Below are 26128 nucleotides of genomic sequence, written 5' to 3'. Positions count from 1 at the left end.
CATTCCCAAAGCATGTACATCCATCCTGCTATGTATCACATGCCCCGAAACCATTTTCTCCTGTCTCCTGGTCCAAAGGGATCCCCACTTAAGCAGAGTGCTTCCCACCCATCAAGAGATGCATAAAGGATCAAGTAGTGGTGCCAGGGATGGAAGAGGTGTGGGCAGGGTGGGCAGCAGGAAGAAGAGGCAGCAGGAAGAAGTGGCAGCTGCCTGGCCGGGACACTGCCTTACCTGGACACAGTAACATACAGCTGCTGGTCACCATCCCATCTCACCCGCAAACCGAACTCCGTCTGCAGCTCCACGAATCGCCCGCTTGCACCCAGGAAGACGCCTTTAGAGGGTATGGCTGGGAGAGTAACTCGTTGACCCTCAACCTGGAAGGCAGGGCAGAGGCAAGAGACAGACAGACAGATCTGCGGGTCAAGGAGGACCCCAGCAGACTTTCATTTCCATAGCTGGAAGGCAGGACACCATCCACAGCTGCCTAACAATCTCATCCACCAGGAGTGGACTGGAGCTTCCTCATCACTGTTTTGTTTTTGTTTTTAAGAGACAGTGTCTTATATGTTGCCCAGGCTGGAGTGCAATGGTGCAATCACAGCTCACTGCAGCCTCAACCTCCTAGGCTCCAGCAATCCTCCCACCTCAGCCTCTGGAGTAGAGGAGACAACAGGCAAGTGCCACCACGCCAGGCTAAGTTTTTCTATTTTTTAAGAGACAGGTTCTTGCTGTCTTGCCCAGGCTGGCTTCAAACTCCTGGCCTCAAGCAATCCTCCCACTTTAGCCTCCCAAGGAGCTGGGATTGCAGGCCACTGTCTTGTTGAACCCCATCCATGGAAGAGTTCAGGGCTTGGAGGGGTCGGCCAGGACACACAGTCAGACCCTGCAAGGATGGTGGGGGTGGAATGGGGCTCACCAGAGTGCGTCTGCCCTTAAGCAAGGTGACGGTGGTCACGGGCAGGGTCACGTAGACTTTGCTCAGGCAGGACACGCCCTCCTGTCCCTGCTCCTCGTTCTTGGCTGTCACTCTGAAGAATGGGTCTGGGTGGGGAGAGGAATGAAGAGAGCCCAGTGGCTCATTTCTGAACATCTGCCGCAAAAAGTGCCCTGAGCCCAGCGCCACAGGGAGAGATTAGTGCCACCAAGACACCGGCACCAAAGTCCAGTAGGGGAAGCCGGATCCACACAGGAGCAGACCACGACTGCCTCTTCCAGAAGAGCCTGCAGCCGCAGCGTGTCTGTCTCCATTCAGCGGCTGGAACATCCTCCAGGGCATCTGTGCTCCCTAACCACTGCCTTTGTTTTTTTTTTTTAAACTTCATTTATGTATGTATTTATTTATTTTTCGAGACAAGGTCTCACTTTGCTAACCCAGGCTGGAGTGCAGTGGTGTGATCATAGCTCACTGCAGCCTCCAGCTCTTGGACTCAAGCGATCCTCCTGCCTCAGCCTCTCAAGTAGCTGGGACTATAGGTGTGTCCCACCACACCCAGCTGATTTTTTAATTTTTTTTTTTTTTTTTTTTTAGACGGAGTTTTGCTCTTGCTGCTTAGGCTAGAGTGCAGGAGTGTAGTGGCTCGATCTCAGCTCACTGCAACCTTCGCCTCCAGGGTTCAAGTGATTCTCCTGCCTCAGCTTCCCGAGTAGCTGGGATTACAGGCGCCTGCCACCATGCCTGGCTAACTTTTTACGTTTTTAGTAGAGACAAGGTTTCACCATGTTGGCCAGGCTGGTCTCAAACTCCTGACCTCAAGTGAACCACCCACCTTGGCTTCCCAAAGTGTTGGGATTACAGGCGTGAGCCACCGAGCCCGGCCTTATTTTTAATTTTTTTTTTTTCGTGGAGATGAGAGTCCTGCTGTGTTGCCTAGGCTGGTCTCAAACTCCTGGATTCAAGTGATCCTCCTGCCTCAGCCTCCCAAAGTGCTGAGGTTACCAGTGTGAGTCACTGTTCCTGGCCTTCAACCCTCACCTTACAGAAGAACTTGCTCCTATTTTGCCTCTTCTCCCATCTGCGCCCTGCCCCTTCCTGCCACCCACCGTGTCCCATGCCCAGCAGCGATGCCCACAGACCCTCCCCCCAGGCCGCGGCAGCATCTCCAGGGCCTACCTGTTGAGTTGCCACAGGGCTGAGCCAAGATGTAAGTGCACTTGCCCATGAAGCCAAAGTGCCTCCCGTCAAAGGTGACATAATGAGGGTCTCCGTAGACCACGCAGGTGGCAGTGCCTGCTGGGAGGAGGAAGGAGAACAGGCAAAGCTGCTTCTGTGGCTCCTCCAGGCTGGACCCCACATGCCGGCCCACCCGCTGCCCGGTGGCAGGCCCCCGTTCCTCTGCTCAAGCGAGGGATTGGGATCCTGGTGTCACATCTACTCCAACAGGCTGGCAGGTGGGGACAGCATGGGGAGGGGCTCTCACCGTAGGGGTGGCATCCGTACTGGCCATTTTTAAGCTGGCACACGGTGTGTGTCCCGCACTGAGAGATCTGGCACTCGACCCGACTGCCTGGCCAGCAGCGGCAATGTTCTGTGCAGTTGGGGCTGAACCATTCTGCCCCAGGCTGGGAGAAAGGGATGTGAGGTCACACACTCATATAGCTCCTAGAGTACTTCTCCCTTTGCTTTTCTTTTTCATTTTTATATTTATTTATTTACTTATTTGAGATGGAGTCTCACTCTGTTGCCCAAGCTGGAGTGCCGTGGTGCAATCTCAGCTCACTGGAACCTCCACCTCCCGGGCTCAAGCAATTCTCCTGCTTCAGCCTCCCAAGTAGCTGGGACTACAGGTGCCCACTACCATGCCCAGCGAATTTTTTGTATTTTTTGTACAGATGGGGTTTCTCCATGTTGGCCAGGCTGGTCTCGAACTCCTGACCTCAGGAGATCTGCCTGCCTTGGCTTCCCAAAGTGCTTGGATTACAGGCATGAGCCACTGTGCCCGGCCCTTCTTTTCCTTCCTTCCTTCCTTCCTTCCTTCCTTCCTTCCTTCCTTTCCTTCCTTCCTTCCTTTTCCTTCCTTCCTTCCTTTTCCTTCCTTCCTTCCTTTTTTTCCTTCCTTCCTTTTCCTTCCTTCCTTCATTCCTTCCTTCCTTCCTTCATTCCTTCCTTCCTTCCTTCCTTCCTTCCCTTCCTTCCTTCTTTTCTTTTTTTTTTTTTTTGATGGAGTCTCACTCTATTGCCCAGGCTGGAGAGCAATGGCATGATCTCAGCTCACTGCAATCTCTGCCTCCCAGGTTCAAGTGATTCTCATGCCTCAGCCTCCTGAGTAGCTGGGATTACAGGCACCCACCACCATGCCCAGCTAATTTTTGTGTTTTTAGTAGAGACGGGGTTTCACTATGTTGACCAGCCTGGCCTCGAGCTCCTGACCTCAGGTGATCCACCCGCCTCAGCCTCCCAAAGTGCTGGGATTACAGGCGTGAGCCTCCGCACCTGGGTGTTCTTCCTTTCCCTCCGCCATGCCTGGGAGAGAGGCTGCTCTCCCATGCAGACCTGACCTTCCTCATGTGATTCCTCTCCCCACCACCTACTTGATACTTCCACCACGACAGCACATTTGCACGTGCTTTTCTCTCCCCCCAGAATGCTCTTCTCTCCTCCCACTTGTTTTTGTTTTTGTTTTTGTTTTTTAAGAGACAGGGTCTCCCTCTGTTGCCCAGGCTGGAGTGCAGTGGCGCAATCATGGCTCACTGCAGCCTTGACCCCCTGGGCTCAAACCATCCTCCTGTCTCAACATCCCAAGTATCTGGGACTACAGGCACATGCCACCATGCCCGACTTTTTTTTTTTTTTTTTTTTTGGAGAGACGGAGTCTTGCTATATTGCCTAGGCTGGTGTTGAATTCCTGAGCTCAAGTGACCCTCCTGCCTTGGCATCCCAAAATGCTGGGATTACAGGCGTGAGCCACCGCACCCAGCCTTATGTCTGTCTTTTTTTTTTTTTTTTTTTCTGAGACGGAGTCTCACTCTGTCACCCAGGCTGGAGTGAAGTGGCATGATCTTGGCTCACTGCAACCTCCACCTCTGGTTCAAGTGATTCTCATGCCTCAGCCTCCCGAGTAGCTGGAATTACAGGTGTGCACCACCACGCCTGGCTAATTTTTGTATTTTTAGTAGAGACTTGGTTTCTCCATGTTGGCCAGGCTGGCCTCGAACTCCTGACCTCAGGTGATCCGCCCACCTTGGCCTCCCAAAGTGCTAGGATTACAGGCATGAGCCACCGCACCCAGCCAATATCTGTCTTTACCCAACATCTTAGCCCTCCCATGAGTGCTCTCATTCAATAAATACTTGCTGAATGAAGGAGTAAACCAAGACCCCAGGTGTCTCTCTGAATCTGAGAGCATTATGAGGGCAAGGACCACAACCTATTCGTGGCGACCCCAATGCCAGGGGAGTAGAAAGTACTAAGTAGGCTGGGTGCAGTGGCTCACCACAGTAATCCCAGCACTTTGGGAGGCTGAGGTGGGAGGATGGGTTGAGCCCAGGAGTTCATAGACCAGCCTGGGCAACAGAGCCAGACCCCATCTCTACCAAAAAAAAAAAAAAAAAAACCCCAAAAAACAAAAAAACAAAACACCTTTGAAGAAAGTACTAAATAAACATTTGTTGAATGCATAAATGAATCTATTAGAAGTGAATACAGCCAGGCACAGTGGCTCACGCCTGTAATCCCAACACTTTGGAAGGCTGAGGCAGGCGGATCGCCTGAGGTCGGGAGTTCAAGACCAGCCTGACTAACATGGAGAAACCCCATCTCTACCAAAAATACAAAATTAGTTGGGTGTGGTGGCACATGTCTGTAATCCCAGCTACTCGGGAGTCTGAGGCAGGAGAATCGCTTGAACCTGGGAGGCAGAGGTTGCAGTGAGTGGAGATGGCGCCATTGCACTCCAGCCTGGGCAACAAGAGCAAAACTCTGTCTCAAAAACAAACAAACAAACAAACACAGCTAGAATGGTTTTTGCATCAATAGAGGACTGTGAGTGAATAGTTTGTTAAAAAAAAAAAAAAAGTGAATACATGCCTCCTAGGGCAGAGGGAAGAGCTTCTTGGTGCCAATGGTTGTGACAGATCTTTCTGCCCAGGCTGTGGCTGAAGCTAATCTCAGCAGCAACTCAGAGAGACCCAGGAGACTGGTTAAAGGGGGCAGGGGAAAGAAATAATAGTCCCAAAAGGGACAAGCAGAAGCTCTGATGTTAATGGTAAGAACACTTGGAGCTGAGAAGAGGCTCTGGACATTAATGAATAGCTTAACGTACTTTTTTTTTTTTTTTTTTGAGACAGGGTGTCACTCTGTCGCCCAGGCTGGAGTGCAGTGTCACAATCATAGCTCACTGCAGCGTCAGACTCCTGGGCTCAAGCAATCCCTCCACTTCGGCCTCCTAGAGTGTTGGGATTACAGGTGTGAGTCACCACGCTGGGCCCTTTAATGCACTTTTAATTAATAGGTTGCATATATTTATCATAAATTGCTAATGATAATAATTAACACTTACTAAGTAATTGTATGTGTTAGGACTTAATTTCATCTTTACAATAATCTTATATGAGGTAGAAAATCTTATTGTGTACACTTTATAAATATGGATAAAAGATTTAAAGAGGTAAAGAATATATGGTAAAACCCTATCTCTACTAAAAATACAAAAATTAGCTGGGCATGGTGGCGTGAGCCTGTTATCCCAGCTACTTGGGAGGCTGAGGCAGAGAATTGCTTGAACCTGGGAGGTGGAGGATGTAGTGAGCTGAGATCATGCCACTGCACTCCAGCCTGGGTGACAGAGCTAGACTCTGCCTCAAAAAAAATAAAATAAAAAAAGAAATGTGCCCAGCTGGACACGGTGACTTATGCCTATAATCCCAGCACTTTGGGAGGCTGAGGCAGGAGGATTGCTTGAACTCGGGAATTCAAGACCAGCCTGGGCAACGTGGCGAAACCCTGTCTCTACCAAAAATTCGAAAATTAGCTGGGCATGGTGGCCTGTGCCTGTAGTCCCAGCTACTCGGGAGGCTGAGGTGGGAGGATCACTGGAGCCTGGGAAGTGGAGGCTGCAGGGAGCCACTGTCATGCCACTGCTCTCCAGCCTGAGTGACAAAGCGAGACCCTGTCTCAAAAAAAAAAGAAAAGATTGAATGAATAACTTCGCCATCATGTAACCATTGCTTCTGAGCTGACCCCTTGGGACTATCCGGTGATCCCTGTTCCCTTCACATGGGGAGCAGATGGAGCTGGAACCCAGGTGTTCTGCCATCTATCTCCCTCATGGGACCCCAGCATCCCGGGGGACTTACCTCATAGTAGTTGTTGTTGTAGCAGCAATTGCAGGAAGAGGCCTGGATGCAGTGGTTGTCACTAAACAAAAAGCCAGGGTTGCAGACACAGCCCCCCCGACAGAGGGGCCCACAGCTAGGCCTGGGGCTCTTGCACGAAGCAGGACAAGCACAAGATTCATAGCGGGCATTTGGGGAGCAACGCTCTAAGGGGAAAACAGCCTCTGTCACGCTTTCATTCCACGGCTTTCTCAGGGAGTCTCCCTGTCTCTCCTCTACCCCCAAACTCAAGTTCTTCTCTAGGAAACAGGACCATATTATTTAGCCATAAAAAGGTCTGAAGGCTGGGTGCGGTGGCTCACACCTGTAATCCCAGCACTTCGGGAGGCTGAGGCAGGAGGACTGTTTGAGGCCAACAGTTTGAGACCAGCCTGTGCAACGTAGTGAGACCCCATCCCTACAAAACAAATTTAAAAATAAAATAATTTTAGGCCAGGCATGGTGTCTCACGCCTGTAATCCCAGCACTTTGGTAAGCTGAGGCAGACAGATCACTTGAGGCCAGGAGTTCAAGAACAGCCTGGCCAACAGGGCGAAACCCTAGAGCCGGGCACAGTGGCTCACCCCTGTAATCCCAAGACTTTGGGAGGCCGAGGCCGAGGTGTAATTACAGGATTACACCCCTGTAATCCCAAGACTTTGGGAGGTCAAGACCAGCCTGGCCAACATGGTGAAACCCCGTTTCTACTAAAAATACAAAAATTAGCCGGTCATGGTGGTGCAGGCCTGTGGCCCCAGCTATTAGGGAGGCTGAGGCAGGATAGTTACTTGAGCCCCAGAGGCGGAGGTTGCAGTGAGCCGAGATCGCGCCACTGCACTCCAGCCTGGGCGACAGAGAGAGACCCTGTCTCAAAAATATAAAAAATAAGAAATACGTCATTTATTTATTTATTTTTATTTTTTATTTTTTGAGACGGAGTCTCGCTTTGTCGCCCAGGCTGGAGTGCAGTGGCACGATCTCGGCTCACTGCAAGCTCCACCTCCCGGCCTCACGCCATTCTCCTGCCTCAGCCTCCAGAGTAGCTGGGACTACAGGTGCCCACCACCACGCTCAGCTAATTTTTTTGTATTTTCAGTAGAGACGGGGTTTCACTGTGTTAGCCAGGATGGTCTCGATCTCCTGACCTCGTGATCTGCCCACCTCAGCCTCCCAAAGTGCTGGGATTACAGGCGTGAGCCACCGCGCCTGGCCAGAAATACTTTTTCTAAAGGAATGAAGTCCTGATGCATGCTACAGTATGGATGGCCCGGAAAACATTACACTCAGTGAAAGAAGCCAAACACAAAGGCTCACATATTGCATGATTCCATTTGTATGAACTGTCCAGAACTGGCAAATCCATGGATATAGGAAAGAAATTTGTGGTTGCCAGGGGCTGGGGGAAGGCGGAGTGGGGAGTGGCTGCTAATAGGTACAGGATTTCTTTTTGGAGTGATGAAAATGTCTGGATTAGAAAGTGATGATGGTTGCACAACCTTAGGAATATACTAAAAACCACAGAATTGCTTTTGCTTTTTTTTTTTTTTAAGACGGTGTCTTGCTCTGTTGCCCAGGCTGAAGTGCAGTGACACAATCATGGCTCACTATAGCCTCAACCTCCTAGGCTCAAGCGATCCTCCCACCTCAGCCTCCCGAGTAGCTGGGACTACAGGCGTGCACCACCACACCCAGCTAATTTTTTTTTTTTTTTTAATTTTAAAGTGGAGACAGGGTCTCACTATGTTGCCTAGGCTGGTCTCAAACTCCTGAGCTCAAGCAACCCTCCCACCTCGGCCCCCCAAAGTGCTGGGGTTACAGGTGTGAGCTACCGTGCCCGGCCTAGAATTGTACACTTTAAAAGGGTGAATTTTATGAAATATGGATTATATCTCAACAACAAACAAGGAGAAGGAAGACTCATGGTTGGGTCCTGACACCCCCACCCACTCTAGCCCTGCCATCCCTCTCACTCTGGGCAGTCCTCCCCATTTCCTCTGAAGTCGCCATGGACTGCTTCAGCTCTCCCTTGAGAGTACTAGAAGCATCTAGAAGCAACTAGAAGCCTTCTACCAGAAGCATCCCTTTCCCTGACTCTCTCCTAGTCATTGTCTCTGACTTTCAGCCTTGGCCCACGCTCCATCCACCTCATACCTGTACTGGATCTGGGGGTTGTGGTAGTGCCCAGGATCACACTGGTCATAGGGGCACTTGGAGCATGTGGAGACGTCACCAAGGCTGCCAGCCCAGTGGCTGTGGGGCTGGGATAGGGTGGCCTCAGGGCTGTGAGCCTCTCTGTGGGAATGGTGGGTTTTTCTGTGGGGATGGTGAGTTTTTCTGTGGAGATAGTAGTCTCTTCAATGGAGATGGTGGGTTTTTCCGTGGGGATGGTGGGTTTTTCTGTGGAGATGGTGGGTTTTTCCGTGGAGATGGTGGGTTTTTCCGTGGGGGTGGTGGGTTTTTCCATGGGGATGGTGAGTTTTTCTGTGGGGATGGTGGGTTTTTCTGTGGAGATGGTAGGTTTTTCCGTGGGGATGGTGAGTTTTTCTGTGGGGATGGTGGGTTTTTCTGTGGAGATGGTAGTCTTTTCAACGGAGGTGGTGGTTTCTTCAGTGGGGAGAGTGGGTTTTTCTGTGGGGATGATGGGTTTTTCTGTGGAGATGGTGGGTTTTTCTGTGGAGATGGTGGGTTTTTCTGTGGGGATGGTGGGTTTTTCTGTGGGGATGGTGGGTTTTTCTGTGGAGATGGTGGGTTTTTCTGTGGAGATGGTAGTCTTTTCAATGGAGGTGGTGGTTTCTTCAGTGGGGAGAGTGGGTTTTTCTGTGGGGATGGCAAGCTCTTCTGTGGAGACGGTGGGTTTTTCTGTGGAGATGGTGGGTTTTTCTGTGGGGATGGTGGGTTTTTCTGGGGAGATGGTGGGTTTTTCTGGGGAGATGGTGGGTTTTTCTGTGGAGATGCTGGGTTTTTCTGTGGAGATGCTGGGTTTTTCTGTGGGGATGCCGGGTTTTTCTGTGGGGATGGCAGGCTCTTCCGTGGAGATGGTGGTCTCCTCAGTGGGGGTGGTGGGCTCTTCTTTGGGGATGGTGGGTTTTCCTGAGGGAATGGTGGGTTTTTCTGTGGGGATGGTGGGTTTTTCTGAGGGAATGGTGGGTTTTTCTGAGGGAATGGTGGGTTTTTCTGTGGGAATGGTGGGTTTTTCTGAGGGAATGGTGGGTTTTTCTGTGGGAATGGTGAGTTTTTCTGAGGGAATGGTGGGTTTTTCTGTGGGGATGGTGGGTTTTTCTGTGAGAATGGTGGGCTTTTCTTTGGGGACTGTGGGCTTTTCTGTGGCGACACTGGGTTTTTCTATGGAAACTGTCGGTTTCTTTGTGGAGATTGTAGGGTTTTCTGTGAGGCCCGTGGTTTCAGAAGGGCCAGTGGAAGAAACTGGAGATACGGGAGGAAGCTCTGGTAGTACTTTTACTGGAAAGAAAAAAAGAATCCCTGGAGTTTAGTCAAAACCATACCACCACCCTCTTCACTGCCATCTAATTGGAGTGGGCTCCAATGGGTGACTTATTCACACCTCTCTTTCTACTCCCAAACCCCAACCTTCATCCACTCAACAAACACTAATATATGTCACATATTGTGCCAGAAATGAATAGGATATGGGTCCGGCCTTCAAGACTACAGAGGAAGGAGTTCTGGATCCAGCCCCCAAAATCCATGGCATCCAAGCCACATTCACCCAGGCAAACATCTTGAAGTGCAGGGGAAGGAGAGGTGCATTGCAGATGGAAAACAAAGCCAGCTGGGTGAGAATTCGGGCTCCAGGGAGGACTCGCATTTTAAGCAGCTCATAGAGAGAACTCCGGGGAATGGTGACCTCAGGGCACCGACCCCTTCCTGGAGCCTGGGCTTTGGTCTTACCTGGACAAGTCCCAGGATTGATCAAGATGAAACCCATAGCAACCACAAAGGCCGTGTTGCTGCCCTGGATGGTCTTGAAAATCAGCTGAAGGTGACAAGGGAGAGAGATGGAGAGAGAAACAAAAATGAATCTCCAGCAACTCTGTGATTCCGCTGGGCATAGAGTCTGTTCTCTGCCAAAATGTCACCTTGTTCCAGCCTCAACAGTCCAGCCCCATCCCAGCCCCTTTCTCACCTTCTGTAACACAAAGTTCCCCTTTTCTCGGCTCTCTTTCCAGCTTTCCACTTCTTCAGCACTGGTGGCACCCCCAGATCCCAGGCATTGGCCCTCTCACCTCACACAGACAGGACCCCGCCTCCGTCTCTCACCTGCATGGGCTGTTGGTGTCCTGAGGGGATGGTGACAGAGGTGTTCTGCCAGTAAGGGCGCTGAGATCCCACGCGTTTCCAGAGAGGAATCGGGGGGCTCCCCGCAGGACTTCCCAGGAGGAGTTCGAGCATAATACCCTCCCCAAGGCCATACATGTGGTATGCGAACTCCACGCAGATGTCACCCAGGGCGCAGAAGGGCCGGCTCACCAGTCTGACTGACTGCCCTGCCTGGGAGAACTTGTCAGCCTCGAGGTAGATATAGTGACCCTCTGGGCAAAGGAAGGGAACAGGCAAGATAAGAAACCTGCACAGGACATGCCAACTGCTGCTTTAGCAAAGCTTTGCTTTCTGAACGGGAATCTGAGCAAACACTCAAATTCCCCAGGTCGTAGCATTATTTTTTCTGTTCATTTTAGACATCTAACTAAAGAAGCTGGGGTCACAAAGAAAGGGAAAAGCGGCCAGGCACAGTGGCTCATGCCTGTAATCCCAGCACTTTCGGAGGCCGAGTCCGGCAGATCACGAGGTCAAGAGATCAAGACCATCCTGGCCAACATGGTGAAACCCCGTCTCTACTAAAAATACAAAAATTAGCTGGGCGTGGTGGCACGTGCCTGTAGTCCCAGCTACTCGGCAGTCTGAGGCAGGAGAATCGCTTGAACTCCGGAGGTGGAGGTTGCAGTGAACCGAGATCACGCCACCGCACTCCAGCCTGGCAACAGAGTAAGACTCCATCTCAAAAACAAAAAGGGAAAAGCAAACCAGCAACCTAGATTACATTCATTAATGTCGTGTGTGTGTGTGTGTGTATTGTTTTTTTGAGATGGAGTCTCACTCTGTTGCCCAGGCTGGAGTGCAGTGACATGATCTCAGCTCACTACAACCTCCACCTCTCAGGTTCAAGTGATTCTCCTGCCTCAGCCTCCCAAGTAGCTGGGATTACAGGTGTGTACCACCATGTCTGGCTAATTTTTGTGTTTTTAGTAGAGGCGGGTTTTCACCATGTTGGCCAGGCTAGTCTCGAACTCCTGGCCTCAAGTGATCCACCCGTCTCAGCCTCCCAAAGCACTGGGATTACAGGTGTGAGCCACTGTGCCCCACCCTCATTACTGTCTTTTTAAAAAATTATTTCTTTATATATACATATGTGTATATATATGTGTGTATATATATATGTGTATATATATGTGTGTGTATATATGTGTATATATATATGTGTGTGTGTGTTTATATATGTGTGTATGTATATATATATATATATATATTTTTTTTTTTTTTGGAGACGGAGTCTCCCTCTGTCGCCCAGGCTAGAGTACAGTGGCGTGATATCGGCTCACTGCAAGCTCTGCCTCCTGGGCTCACGCCATTCTCCTGCCTCAGCCTCCCAAGTAGCTGGGACTACAGGCACCCGCCACCACGCCTGGCTAACTTTTTGTATTTTTAGTAGAGACGGGGTTTCACCATGTTAGCCAGGATGGTCTCGATCTCCTGACCTTGTGATCCGCCCTCCTCGGCCTCCCAAAGTGCTGGGATTACAGGTGTGAGCCACCGCGCTTGGCCTCTTTTTATATATTTTTAAGACAGAATCTCACTCTGTTGCCCCGGTTGGAGTGCAGTGGTGCGATCTCAGCTCACTGCAGTCTCCACCTCCTGGGGTCAGGCAGTTCTCCTGTCTCAGCCTCCTGAGTAGCTGGGACTACAGCTGCACACCACCACTCCCGGCTAATTTTTACATTTTTTTTTAGTAGAGTCAGGGTTTCACTATGTTGCCCAGCTGGTCTCGAACTCCTGACCTCAAATGATCCACCTGCCTCAGCCTCCCAAAGTGCTGGAATTAAAGGCGTGAGCCACCATGCCTGGCCTATTTTTTATTTTTATTTTTTAGAGACAAGGTCTCGCTTTGTTGCCCAGGCTGGAGTGCACTGGTTCAATCACAGCTCATTGCAGCCTTGACTTCTGAGCTCAAGCGATCCTCCCACATCAGCCTCGCAAGTAGGTGGGACCACAAGCACACACCACCACATCTAGCTAATAAAAAAATTTTTTTTTTTTCTAGAGATGGGGTTCTCACTATGTTGCCCAGGCTGAGCTCAAACTCCTGGGCTCAAGCAATCCTCCCGCTTCGGCCTCCCAAAGTGCTGGAATTGCAGGCATGAGCCACTCATAAACGTCTAGACTGAAAATGAGGTGGTGGGTTTTGAAGCCTTGGCCTCCATGAAGTGAGATGCCTGGGTTTTCTCAGGATTTCAGTGACCTCCCCCACCCCGCCCTGAGAATCTTTAAGTTACTCTGCTATCTCCACAGTTCTGGTACCATGGCAACTTCCGAATAAACACCAGTGGACTTATCTTCCCACCACCTGAAACAACTTCTCCCATCAGTCACAGCAGCCAGCCCGCTACCTGGGAGCAGACTGAGTGATTTCTTGGCGCGAGCACTCCTCAATCTCCTCACCTGCATTAGGGAAACCTCCCGCAGGGCCCATGCCATGGACGGGTCCATTTTTAGGTCCAAGGGCCCAGTGTCCACCATCCCCGGAAGTCTGGACCCAGTCACAGAAGGGATGGGCGTTGTCTTCAAAGTCACATTGAGGAAAACTCTCTGGGGGATCAAAATAGGATATTGGAGCAAGTTGAGTGACGCTCTCCAGCCCTCCCCCAGACCACCCCAGATTCTGAGAGATCCAGGCCTCTCAGGGCCTGCTCTCACCCCCACAAGGAGCAATGCTGGTTGCATCAACTGCCACAGCTGGCTCAGGGGTCTTTCCAAAAACGCCCACCACGGCGAACTGGAAAGAAAGGGAGGTGGGCCAGGAGTGAGCACACAGCCCACACCCCCAAGCCCCTGATCTGACTCGACTCCATTCCAGGACCCAGAATCCCTACTCCCTGTGCCCAGACCCTCAATTCAGTTCTTTCTTTTTTTTTTTTTTCCCCAGAGTCTTGCTCTATTGCCCAGGCTGGAGTACAGTGGTGTGATCATAGCTCACTGCAGCCTTGACCTCCAGGGCTCAAGTGATCCTCCCACCTCAGCCTCCCTAGTAGCTGGGACTACAGGCACACATCACTGTGCCCGCCTAATTTTTGTGTTTTTTTGTAGAGATGGGGTCTTGCTATGTTGCCCAGGCTGGTCTTGAACTCCTGTCCTGAAGCGATCCTCCCTCTTCAGCCTCCCAAAGTATTGGGAATACAAGCATGAGCCACAGCACCAGGCCCCTCAATTTATGTCAACATTGAGTGTGCCTGCCATGTGCAAAGACCTGACCCCTTGCTTCTCTGTACCTGTATCCGTCCCACAGCTATGTAATTGACAGAAACAGCCTGCCAGTTGGGCCCAGGTTGTCCTGAGAAGAGAGTGTGTTTCCGGATACTCCCTGCAGTGAAAGGAATTGGAAGGAGAAGTGACCTTAAGGGGACTGGGAAATGACTTTGAACTATACCCAGGAGGATGAGGAGCAGAGGGTATAGTTGGGGACTATTACCACCAAATGAAAGCACAATCTTCTTTTTTATTTTATTTATTTATTTATTTTTGAGATGGAGTCTTGCTCTGTTGCCCAGGCCAGAGTGCAGTGGCACTATCTTGGCTCACTGCAACTTCTGTCTCCCAGGTTCAAGCAATTCTCCTGCCTCAGCCTCTTGAGTAGCTGAGATTACAGGCACATGCCACCACCTGGCTAATTTTTGTATTTTTAGTAGAGACAAGGTTTCTCTATGTTGGCCAGACTGGTCTCGAACTTCTGACCTCAGGTGATCCACCAGCCTCAGCCTCCCAAAGTGCTAGGATTACAAGCATAAGCCACCGTGCCAGGCCAGCACAACTTTCTTTTTTATTTGAGTCAGAGTCTCGCTCTGTCACCAGGCTGGAGTGCAGTGGCGAGATCTCAGCTCACTGCAACCTCCGCCTCCCAGGTTCAAGCGATTCTCCTGCCTCAGCCTCCCATGTAGCTGGGACTACAGACAGCTAATTTTTGTATTTTTAGTACAGACAGGGTTTCACCATGTTCGCCAGGATGGTCTCGATCTCCTGACCTCGTGATCCGCCTGCCTCGGCCTCCCAAAGTGCCCTCGCAGCCATGATTTCCACTTCATGGAATAATCTCGCACATATTCCAGACCTCCCTAGACTCTGAGGGATGCCCCATGTTTTCCCATCAAGCCAATCCTGGGAGATGCGCCCAGGTCAGTGTAAATCCCATGAATTATCCGCTCTAACCCAAGACTGAAGCGTAAATGTGGAGGGCTGCACCAGGAGACTGGCCCCGGAGGATGTAGTGGAAGGAAAAGCTCAGACAGCCGGAGGACGGGCTCACGGGACTCAGGAGGACGGCTTTCTGCCCAGGTCTTGCATTCTTGGGGTCCAGGAGCATGAAGCGGCCACCTGTGAAGCAAAAGGCCAGGGAACTGGGGTGGATGGAATTGAGGGAAGATGGCAGCAGAGATAGGGCCCTGAGGAGGCTGGGGACTTGTCCCTGGGGAGCCCCAACAGCAGCCTAGAATCGGGCAGCGCCGAGGTGGTCCTATCCCAACTGACTGAGGTCTTCAACTTTCCCAGAAATGCTTGGGATGGGTGAGGACCCAGCGCTGCCATGGGAAGCGCCAGACACCTTCTCCAAAGCAGCAACTAGAACTTTGTCCTTTGGGTGCTAACTCTTTGTTGTTGTTGTTTTTGTTTTTGAGACAGTCTCACTCTGTCGCCCAGGCTGGAGTGCAGTGGCGCAATCATGGCTCTCATGGTTCACTGCAGACTCAACCTCCCCAGGCTCAGGTGATCCTCCCGCCTCAGCTTCCTTAAGTAGCTGGGACTACAGGTGTGCGCCACCACACCCTGCTAATTTTTGTATTTTTTTTGAAAAGATAGAGTTTCACCACATTGCCCAGGCTGGTCTTGAACTCCTAGGCTCAAATGATCTGCCCACCTTGGCTTCCCAAAGTGCTGGGATTACAGACATGAGCCACCACGTCTGGCCTGGGTGCTAACTCTTAAGGTCCACTAGAGTCATAGCCTATTCCTTTTCTTTTTTCCTTTTTCTTTTTTGAGACAGGGTATGGCTCGTTTGCCCAGGCTAAAGTGCAGTGGCATAGGTCTCAAACTCCTAGGCTCAAGCAATCCTTTTGCCACAGCCTCCCGAGTAGCTGGGACTCCAGGTTTGGACCACTATGCCCAGCTAATTTTCTTTTTTTTAAGAGATGGGGTCTCACGATGTTGCCCAGGCTGGTCTTGAATTCCTGGCCTCAAGCAATCCTCCCGCCTTTGCCTCCCAAAGTGCTAGGATTACAGGCTTGAGCCACTACACCCGATTGCCTCTTCCTTTTCTTTACCCGCTGGACATAACCTATTCACACAAACTGGTGAGAGATACAGTGGCTCTGACACACACGAGCAGGCCGCAAACCCCCCTCACCCAACACCACCTCGGCCTCCAGCTCAGACAGCCAATCACGTGGACCTCGCTAGGTGACGCAACTGGTAGCAAAGAAGAAAATGTAAGCGGCTGCCAACTCGTGGGGAGCGCGCTCGCGTGCGTGCTCGCGCCCGAGGCCCAGGGAGTCTTGCCTGGCGCGCGCTCACTGCTGCGGAAGGTGGGATCCTGAGCGGCCGCGAAGAGGCTGGAATGGCGGGAATGGGCGGGAGGAAGAAGAAAGGAAACAACCGGGAAGGAAGAGGGAAGGGAAAGGAAAGGAAGTGGGAAAATGGTGAAAGAAAAATCAAGGAGACGGCGCGGTGGCTCACGCCTGTAATCCCAGCACTTTGGGAGGCAGAGGCGGGCGGATCACCTGAGGTCAGGGGTTCTAGAACAGCTTGGCCAACATGGCGAAATCCCGTCTCTACTAAAAGTACAAAAATTAGCCGGGCGTGATGGCGGGCATCTGTAATCCCAGCTACTCGGGAGGCTGAGGCAGGAGAATCGCTTAAACCCGGGAGGCGGAGGTTGCAGTGAGCTGAGATCGCGTCACCGCACTCCAGCCTGGGCGACAGAACGAGACTCTCAAAAACAAACAAACAAACAAAAAAACCAAGGAGACCTATGAGATACAGAAGAGGAGAAATGGGAGAAAAAGAAGTGAAAGGTGAAGAAAATATAAGGAAGCGAGCAAGATGGAAAAGGAAACGGAGAGAAAGGAAAAACAAAAAGCCAAAAAGCCAACCAGCATTTACTGAAGCTGCTGGGCGCGGTACACGGTGCTAAATGCTGAGGGGTTGCAGAGAGGTCTGGTCGGCTTTCAGTGAAGGTGGGGCCAGGGCTTCTTAAGGCCTTATTTATTTATTTATTTATTTTTATTGAGATGGAGTCTCACTCTGTTGCCCAGGCTGGAGTGCAGTGGCGCTGTCCCGGCTCACCGCAACCTCCGCCTCCTGGGTTCAAGCAATTCTCCTGCCTCAGCCTCCCGAGTGCTGGGATTACAGGCGCACACCACCAAGCCCAGCTAATTTTTTGTATTTTTAGTAGAGACGGGTTTCGCTATGTTGGCCAGACTGGTCTCGGCCTGCTGACCTCAGGTGATCCACCTGCCTCCGCCTCCCAAAGTGCTGGGATTACAGGCGTGAGCCACCACGCCCGGCCAGGGCCCTTCTAGAAGACAAAGTTTAGGCAGCAGGAAAGATCAGAGACAGGAGTGCAGGAGTCCGAGTGGACACTGATGGAGTGGAGAGACGAAAAGATGGGGAAGAACAGAAAAGAAGATACGGCAGAGGCAGGAGGATCACTTGAGGCCAGGAGTCCAAGACCAGCCTGGGCAACATAGCAAGACCCCATCTTTACAAATAAAGAAAATAAAATGAAATGTGGAAATGGTAAGGTGGAAGGGAGGAAATGGATTGAGAAATGGTAAGTATTAAGGGAAAAGAAGAACAAAGAGATACAGGCTGGGCGTGGCAGCTCACACTTATACTTCAAGCACTTTGGGAGGCCGAAGCAGGAGGATGGCTTGAGGCCCAGAGTTTGAGACCAGCCTGGGCAATGTAGCAAGACCCCATCTCTATTTTTATTTATTTATTTGTTTTGAGAGACAATCTCACTCTGTCACCCAGGCTGGAGTGCAGTGGTGCGATCACAGCTCACTGCCACCTCCACCTCCCAGGCTCAATCGATCCTCCCATGTCAGCCTCCCAAGTATCTGGGACTACAGGTGTGTGCCACCACACTGGGCTAATTTTTGTATTTTTTGTAGACACAAGATCTCACTGTATTTTACAGGCTGGTCTTGAACTCCTGGCCTCAAGTGATCTGCCCACCTCAGCCTCCCAAAGTGCTGGGATTACAGGCAGGAGCTACTGCACCTGGCCTAGTTTTTAAACACTTTTTTTTTTAATTCAAAAATAAGAATTATAAACTCAGGAAATTAGGGAGCAGAACCCTCTATGCTTGACCTACAGTGCTTGGCTCAGTGAGGGGTTGAAATGTGGGCTGTGTGAAAAGATTGAGAAAGAAACTGAATGTTGTGTGAGAGAGAAAAGGAAGAAGTCAACAGTAGAAAGAGAAAGAAGCTCAGCTGAGAGCAAAGGGAGGTGGTGGAAAGAAGCTAGGGATGGACTTGGGTGCATAGAAAGAAAGAACATCAGTTGGGTGTGGTGGCTTACTCTTGTAATCCCAACATTTTGGGAAGCCAAGTGGGTGGATCACGAGGTCAGAAGATCGAGACCACCCTGACCAACATGATGAAACCCCGTCTCTACTAAAAATACAAAAATTAACTGGGCATGGTGACGCACGCCTGTAATCCCAGCTACTCAGGAGGCTGAGGCGGGAGAATCACTTGAACCCGGAAGGCAGAGGTTGCAGTGAGCCGAGATCGTGCCATTGCATTCCAGCCTGGCAACTGAGCAAGATTCTGTCTCAAAAAAAGAAAAAGAATATTGCCTGGATTTTTGCAAAAGCTTCCTAAACAGCCTCTCTGCATTGACCCTTGCCTGTTCTCCTCAGTGGATTCTCAACACAAAAAAATCCTTTAAAAATAAGTCAGATCAAGTCACTGCTCAAAATCCTGCAAAGGCTCCCCATTCACACAGAATAGAAAAGCCACAGTCCTGACAATGGCCTTCAAGGCTCTATGTGATCTGCCTCTCCTGTGGATCTCAGGTCACCCTCTTCATGCCGGCCACATGGCTCTTCGCTGTGCCTCGATCCCCTCCTTCCCCTACAGCCCCACTGCTACCTCAGGACCTTTTCACAGCTGGCCCCTCAGCCTGGAATGTCCTCTGCTGCTACCTCACCTTTTTCAAGTTTGTGCTCAAATGTGTCCTGAATGTCACCTACTCTGACCAGCCTATTTAAAATTGATAACTCGCCCAGGCACAGTGGCTCAACACCTATAATCCCAGCACTTTGGGAGGCCGAGGTGGCTGGATCACCTGAGGTCAGCAGTTCAAGACCAGGCTGGCCAACATGGCAAAACCCCGTCTCTACTAAAAATACAAAAATTAGTTGGGCGTGGTGGTGCACACCTGTAGTCCCAGTTAGGAGGCTGAGGTAGAAGAATCAATTGAACCCGGGTGGGGGAGCTTGCAGTGAGCCGAGATCGAGCCACTGCACTCCAGCCTGGGAGACAGAGCGAGACTCTGTCTCAAAAATAAATAAATAAATAATTGATAACTCACGGCTGGGCACAGTGGCTCACGCCTGTAATCCCAGCGCTTTGGGAGGCCGAAGTGGGCGGATCACTTGAGGTGATCCTCCCATCTCAGCTTCCCAAAGCGCTGGGATTACAGGCATGAGCCAGTGCACTTGGTTCCAAACTTGTTTGACTTTTTATTTTCCCAGTGGCATCGCTCACTTTATAACTATATTTACTTTGTGTTGGTAACTGTCCCCTGCTACCCCACCCTACTCTTCCTTGTCTGTTTTCTTTTTCTTTTTTTTTGAGACGGAGTCTCGCTCTGTTGCCCAGGCTGGAGTGCAGTGGCGCAATCTCGGCTCACTGCAAGCTCCGCCTCCCGGGTTCACGCCATTCTCCTGCCTCAGCCTCTCCGAGTAGCTGGGACTACAGGCGCCCGCCACCACGCCCGGCTAATTTTTTTTTGTATTTTTAGTAGAGACGGCGTTTCACCGTAGTCTCGATCTCCTGACCTCGTGATCCACCCACCTTGGCCTCCCAAAGTGCTGAGATTACAAGCGTGAGCCACCGTGCCCGGCCCTTGTCTGTTTTCTACACTGGTGTATCTCAAGTGCCTAGGACAGCACCTGGCATATTGTAGGAGCTCAGTATTTCTTGAATGAATGAAGAATGAAAAGAATGAAAGGAGCCTGAAGCAATGGCTCATGCCTGTAATCCCAGCATTTGGGAGGCTGAGGTAGGTGGACCACTTGAGGTCAGGAGTTCGAGACCAGCCTGACCAACATGGTGAAACCCTGTCTGTACCGAAAATACAAAAATTAGCCGGGCGTGGTGGTGCACGCCTGCAGTCTCAGCTACTTGAGAGGTTGAGGCAGAAGAATTGCTTAAATCCAGGAGGCAGAGTAGAGATCACGCCACTGCACTCCAGACTGGGTGACAGAACGAGACTCTGCCTCAAAAAAAAAAAAAAAAAGAAGAAGAAGAAGAATGAAAGGTGCCAGAGAAAGGAGATGAGGAGCTGGCTGTATTGGGTCTGCCAGGTAGAGCTTGTAGGGCGGTGGTGAGGGAGGCTGGCTGGGTGCTTGAAATCAGCTTCCTGCATGAAACTTGAGCTGATAAGAGGCTTGAAGCTGTAGGTGTTCATGACAGACCATCCCAGGGCAATTATCATAGGGTGCTTGGTGCTCAGAAAGTTGAGGGACAGAAGCATGGCCGCTACTCACTACCAGGGCTAGAGAAGTCGCCATCAGGCCCCACGCCTGGCCTTCCTGACGACCCTTTCTTCTGAGTCCACTTGGTCCCGGAGGCAGTTGGGATCCAGGTCCAGTCACAGAGGTCATTTGGAATGTCAAAGCTGCATGTTTGCATCATACAGACCAAGAGGAAAGAAAGAAGGGAAGATACAATGTTTTCTTCTTTTTTAGAGACAGGGTCTCTGTCACCCAGGCTGGAGTACAGTGGTGTGATCATAGCTCACTGCGGCCTCGAACTACTGGTCTCAAGCGATTCTCCCACCTCAGCCTCTTGAGTAGTTAGGACTACAGGTGTGCGCCACCATGCCCAGCTAATTTTTAAAAAGTTTTTGGCCGGGCGCGGTGACTTACGCCTGTAATCCCAGCATTTTGGGAGGCTGAGGTGAGTGGATCACCTGAGGTCAGGAGTTCTAGAAGAGCATTGCCAACACAGTGAAACCCCAGCTCTACTAAACATACAAAAATTAGCCAGGCATGGTGGTGGGCACCTGTAATCCCAGCTACTTGGGAGACTGAAGCAGGAGAATCGTTTGAACCCAAGAGGCGGAAGTTGCAGTGAGCCGAGATCGCGCCACTGCACTGCAGCCTGGGTGACAAGTGAAATTCCATCTCAAATAAATAAATAAATAAATAAATAAATTCTTTTGTAGAGATGGGGGTCTCCTTATGTTGCCCAGGCTGATCTCAAACTCCTGGCCTCACACCATCCTCCCACCTTGGCCTCCCAAGATGCTGGGATTACAGGCCTGAGCCACTGTGCTGCGCGGAGACCTCTCTTCAGGCGTGGCTGCTTCCAGAGTCAAAGCCCTACAAGCTCTACCTGGCAGACCCAATACAGCCAGCTCCTCATCTCCTTTCTCATTCTTCTTTTTTTTTTTGAGATGGAGTCTCGCTCCATCTCTGAGGCTGGAGTGCAGTGGCACGATCTTGGCTCACTGCAAGCTCCACGTCCCGGGTTCACGCCATTCTCCTGCCTCAGCCTCCCGAGTAGCTGGGACTACAGGCACCCACCACCGCACCCGGCTAATTTTTTGTATTTTTAGTAGAGACGGGGTTTTACCGTGTTAGCCAGGATGGTCTCGATCTCTTGACCTCGTGATCCGCCTGCCTTGGCCTCTCAAAGTGCTGGGATTACAGGCATGAGCCACCGCGCCCACCCTGGATCCTCTTCTTGTTGTGCAAGGGCAGAGAGAAAAGGGTCTGAGGGCAGGCGGGAGGAGGAGGGACAGGGACTCACCGCGATTGCAGGAGCCCCGGCGGATAGAGAGGGCGTCCAGAGCAATGTCCAGGTAGGCAGTGCTACCCCGTGTTCCCTCAAACGTCAGCTGCAAGAGGATAAAGGGACCCCAACCCCATGAGCCCCTCAGCCAGGCCTCCTGGCTCCTAGTTTCCTTCCTGAATTCAGATGGCTTGGCCCCCACAATCCCTTTTTGCCGCACCCCCACCCCCAGGCTCTCCAACACCCAGACACCCCCCCGAGGTCCCACAATTTGTCCCCGGCCTTACCCGGGTGGGCAGGGTAAACCCTGCGGGCACAGTGACGGTGGTGGGCATCCAGGAGGGTCTCTGGGTGTTCCGGTGTTTCCAGAGCACATCGGGGTGGCGGCCCTCTTCACCCGAGAGCAGCAGCAGCCTGAGCTGGGCGCCCCAAGACAGCCTGAACATGTGGTAGGCAAAGTGCACACAGAGGGGGTCTTGCTCCCATAGGTCCGGGCTGCGCAGACGGGCCACTCCCCCACGGTGGAAGCTGTTCGATTCCATATGCAGATAGCTGCCCTCTTGGGGAGGCAGAGCCCAGGACACTGAGGCCCAGCCACCTCTGTGGGCTGCCCCCACCCATCCCCTTCTCAGAGCCCAGGCATCCAGGTCTGGCGGCCTCTCTTCTCTCTCCATCTAGCCACCCCTGCCTCCCAGCTGCCTCCCTGCTCATGGTCCCCCGGAAACCATAGCCCCTCACCTCCGTTGGGGTACCCCCCAGGGGGCCCGATGGAGCCGGTGGGAGAGGGCCCACTGGCTTGAACCCAGTCTCCATCATCTGCGGACACTTGGGACCAGTCACAGAGGGGTTTGGCATCATCCTCAAAATCACACTGGGTGAGGACATCTAGGAAGAATGGGTCACTGTGAGGTTTCAGAAAGGGCAGGGGCAGGGCCCAGAGCCACACTGGGAGATGGAAGTAGCAAGACTGCTACACTTAGAGAAAGCTGCCATGAAATCAGCCAGGTGTGGTGGCACACACCTGTAGTCCCAGCTACTGGGGAGGCTGAGGCAAGAGAATCATTTGAACCCGGGAGGCGGACTTTGCAGTGAGCCAAGATCGCGCCACTGCACTCCAGCCTGAGCGACAGAGGGAGACTGCGTCTCAGAAAAAAGAAAAGAAAAAGAAAGCTGTCGCAAAGACTTGGGGTCCAGAGCAGAAATTGTTTGTTTGTTTTTTGTAGAGATGGAGTCTTACTATGTTGCCCAGGCTGCTCTCAAACTCCTGGCTTCAAGCCATCCTCCCACCTTGGCCTCCCTAAGTGTCGGGATTATAGGTGTGAGCCACAGTGCCCGGCCCAGAGCAGAGATTTGAAAGAGAGAATCTTTTAGGAGAAATTCGGGGCTGGGAGAGTGGACAGAATGACAAGGTCCGGGGTCATGAACTGAGGTTGGAGGGCTGGACGTGGCCTTGGCGGGATATGTTTTGTAGTCCTGGCTGATGCCCAGAGGGGACTGGAGGTGGCTGCTCCTGCTAGGAACTCAGGGACTGGTGTTCTGGTGGCAGAATGTGGGTTTGGAGGAGGGAGGAGAAATCTTAGCACTCCTGGTTTCCAACTCACAGTTGTTCCTAGAGCTGCGAACGACCAGCTTCCGGTCTGGAGGCTTCTCTCTCCTTGGGGGTGGTTTGAAGAAAGTAAAAATGCAACTCTTGTCATTATTAAGAATTATAAGACTCAGTGACTGTGAGCTTTCTGAGTGGTCACGTAAGGATGATCAGTGTTTATGCAGTGAATGTGTGTGACTTGACTGTTTTTCTTTTCTTTTTTTTTTCTGGCACCCAGGCTAGAGTGCAGTGGTGCAATCACAGCTCACTGCAGCCTCAAACCTGGGCTCCAGCAATACTCCCACCTCAACCTCCCCAGCAGCTGGGACTACAGGAGCATGCCACCACGCCCAGCTAATTTATTTTTATTTTTTATAGAGATGGAGTCTTTCTATGTTCCACAGGCTGGTCATGACCTCCTGGCCTCATGCAATCCTCCCACCTTGGCCTCCCAAAGTGCTGGGATTACAGGTGGGAGCCACTGTGCTCAGCCCTCTATTTTTTGTTGTTGTTGAAGTTCTACTTGTTCAAATTCTCCTAAACACACTGCAGGACACCAAGACATCCATCTTTTTTTTTTCTTTTGAGACGGAGTTTCGCTCTTGTTGCCCGGGCTGGAGAGCAATGGTGCAATTTCAGCTCACTGCAATCTCCGCCTCCCGGGTTCAAGTGACTGTCCTGCCTCAGCCTCCCAAGTAGCTGGGATTACAGGCATGTGCCACCATGCCTGGCTAATTTTATATTTTTAGTAGAGACAGGGTTTCACCATGTTGGTCAGGCTGGTCTCAAACACCTGACCTCAGGTGATCCACCCGCCTTGGCCTCCCAAACTGCTGGGATTACAGGGGTGAGCCGCCACGCCCGGCCTGTCATCCGTCATTTCTTCGCAGCCTCGTACTTAAGTCTGTCTCATCAGCTGGGTCCACCCTGGGTCTTGTCCATTTCCTGAGGGCCTGACCCCTTGATCCTTCTCTCCTAGCCTTAGATCTGTCTTCCAGCTCTGCACCTCCTCCGTCCCTTCTCACATTGTAGCCCTGTCCTGCTCCCAGAACCCGCACCTTAATTCCAGGCTCTGGGGCTGTGCGGCTCTCCCCGTTCCTGTTCAGCAGTCAAGGTCAACCCACTTTCATCCCTTCGGGTTTCCCCCTTCTTCTCCATGTCTTTTTTTTTTTTTTTTTGAGACGGAGTCTCGCTCTGTCACCCAGGCTGGAATGCAATGGCATGATCTCAGCTCACTGCAAACTCCGCCTCCCAGGTTCAGGCGATTCTCCTGCCTCAGCCTCCTGAGTAGCTGGGACTACAGGTACTCACCATCACGCCTGGCTAATCTTTTGTATTTTTAGTAGAGACGAGGTTTCACCTTGATGGCCAGGATGGTCTCGATCTCCTGACCTCGTGATCTGCCTACCTCAGCCTCCCAAAGTGCTGGGATTACAGGCATGAGCCACCACGCCTGGCCTCTCTCCAGGGCTTTTGTAGTTAGCCTGCTCACCCCCTCCAGCTCTGCCCTTCCATATTCCTTAAAGCCACCCTCAACTGACCCTGGTTTATCATTACTCCCTGGGCCCAGCTTACCTGAAAGGGGCAGCCCCCACCAGCAGCAGCAGAGTCCAGACTGGAGGAACCATGAGGACCCTCAGTGGTGGCTCCCAGGGGAGAGGGGAAGGGCACAGTTGGGAGCCTGGACTCCTTTTATTCCCCCCTGGCCTCCTTAGCTTGGCATCCTTCCAAGGACACCATGAAAAATGAACAGAGAAACACAGAAAAGCTCTGGGAAGTTAAAACTATGAGAGTTCAAATTTACCATCCAGTAGAAGCGTTGTAGATTGAAATAGAGGGAAATAAACTAGAGAGAAGAGAAAAAAAAAAAGAAAAAGAAACAAAAAGGAAACAGATTTGGAGGATCAATCCAGGAAGTCTAAACTCAAACGAAAGGAGTTCAAAAAGAGAGAACAAAGGAAAAGAAATTATTATTCTAAAAAGAAAAACGCACAAGAAAATATCCAGAACTGAAATATACAAGTCTCTAGATTAAAAAGGTGTCCAGGGTGATGAATGCACAGAGACCCATGGAAGCACTGGATTTCAGACTATCGGGCGAAGAGAAGATCTGAAACACTTTCAGATAGAAAATAACAAGTCATATACCGAGGATCAGAAATCAACATGGCATCCAGCTTTTCAATAGCAACCATGGAGTCTAAGAGCCAGTGGAACATTGTCTGCAGAATTCCAACAGAAAACCATTTCAAACCTAAAATTCTGTAACTGGCAACGGTGGCAACTGGAGAGTTAGGTGAAGGCAGGACTGCAAACAGCCGGACTTGGTGGCTCACATCTGTAATCCCATCATTGGGAGGCCAAGGCGGGTGGATCACTTGAGGTCAGGAGTTCGAGACCGGCCTGGCCAACATGGCAAAACCCCATCTCTACTAAAAATACAAAAAATTAGCTAGGGGTGGTGGCACATGCTCATAATCCCAGCTACTCAGGAGGCTGAGGCACAAGAATCACTTGAACTTGATAGGCGGAGGTTGTAGTGAGCTGAGATCGCGAGACTCCATGTCAAAAAAAAAAGAAAAAAAGGACTGCAAATGCCTATTGGCAAATCACAGAGAAAGATAAGTCACAGAGGAAGAGATACAAACAGGCAGCAAACATTTGAAAAGCTGTTCTGCTTCACTAGTAATAAGGGAAATGCTAATCAAAACTACGACTCTTATACTGACCAAAAAAAAAAAATTTTTTTTTTTTTTTTTTTTTTTTTTGAGACAGAGCCTGGTTCTATCACCCAGGCTGGAGTGCAGCAGCATGACTTGGCTCACTACAGCCTCAACCCCCGGGGGTCAGGTGATCCTCCCATCTTAGCCTCTGGAATAGCTGGGACTACCCACACATGCCACCAAGCCCAGCTAATTTT

General features: G+C 51.1%; 1 protein-coding gene across 1 annotated transcript in view; it reads right to left on the bottom strand.

The window, feature by feature from the left end:
- ZAN (zonadhesin) overlaps positions 1-24836 on the bottom strand; it is a 62560-nt gene extending 37724 nt beyond the window's left edge. Inside the window, exons 1-18 of the mRNA XM_055292631.1 lie at positions 24784-24836; positions 23225-23277; positions 22362-22508; positions 21911-22182; positions 21644-21729; positions 20375-20529; positions 14812-14976; positions 13878-13969; positions 13306-13384; positions 13051-13197; positions 10594-10865; positions 10225-10309; positions 8467-9774; positions 6298-6482; positions 2424-2565; positions 2117-2236; positions 923-1047; positions 235-380 (exon numbers count right to left, since the gene is read on the bottom strand). Coding sequence (XP_055148606.1) covers positions 235-380; positions 923-1047; positions 2117-2236; positions 2424-2565; positions 6298-6482; positions 8467-9774; positions 10225-10309; positions 10594-10865; positions 13051-13197; positions 13306-13384; positions 13878-13969; positions 14812-14976; positions 20375-20529; positions 21644-21729; positions 21911-22182; positions 22362-22508; positions 23225-23277; positions 24784-24836 — 3632 coding nt within the window. The remainder of the gene's footprint in view (positions 1-234; positions 381-922; positions 1048-2116; positions 2237-2423; positions 2566-6297; positions 6483-8466; positions 9775-10224; positions 10310-10593; positions 10866-13050; positions 13198-13305; positions 13385-13877; positions 13970-14811; positions 14977-20374; positions 20530-21643; positions 21730-21910; positions 22183-22361; positions 22509-23224; positions 23278-24783) is intronic.
- Positions 24837-26128: the final 1292 nt, after the last annotated feature.

This window comes from Symphalangus syndactylus, chromosome 9, assembly GCF_028878055.3.
Source record: "Symphalangus syndactylus isolate Jambi chromosome 9, NHGRI_mSymSyn1-v2.1_pri, whole genome shotgun sequence".
Taxonomy (NCBI): domain Eukaryota; kingdom Metazoa; phylum Chordata; class Mammalia; order Primates; family Hylobatidae; genus Symphalangus; species Symphalangus syndactylus.
Note: the sequence above shows the minus strand (reverse complement) of the source record. Positions and strands in the feature narration are given on the sequence as shown.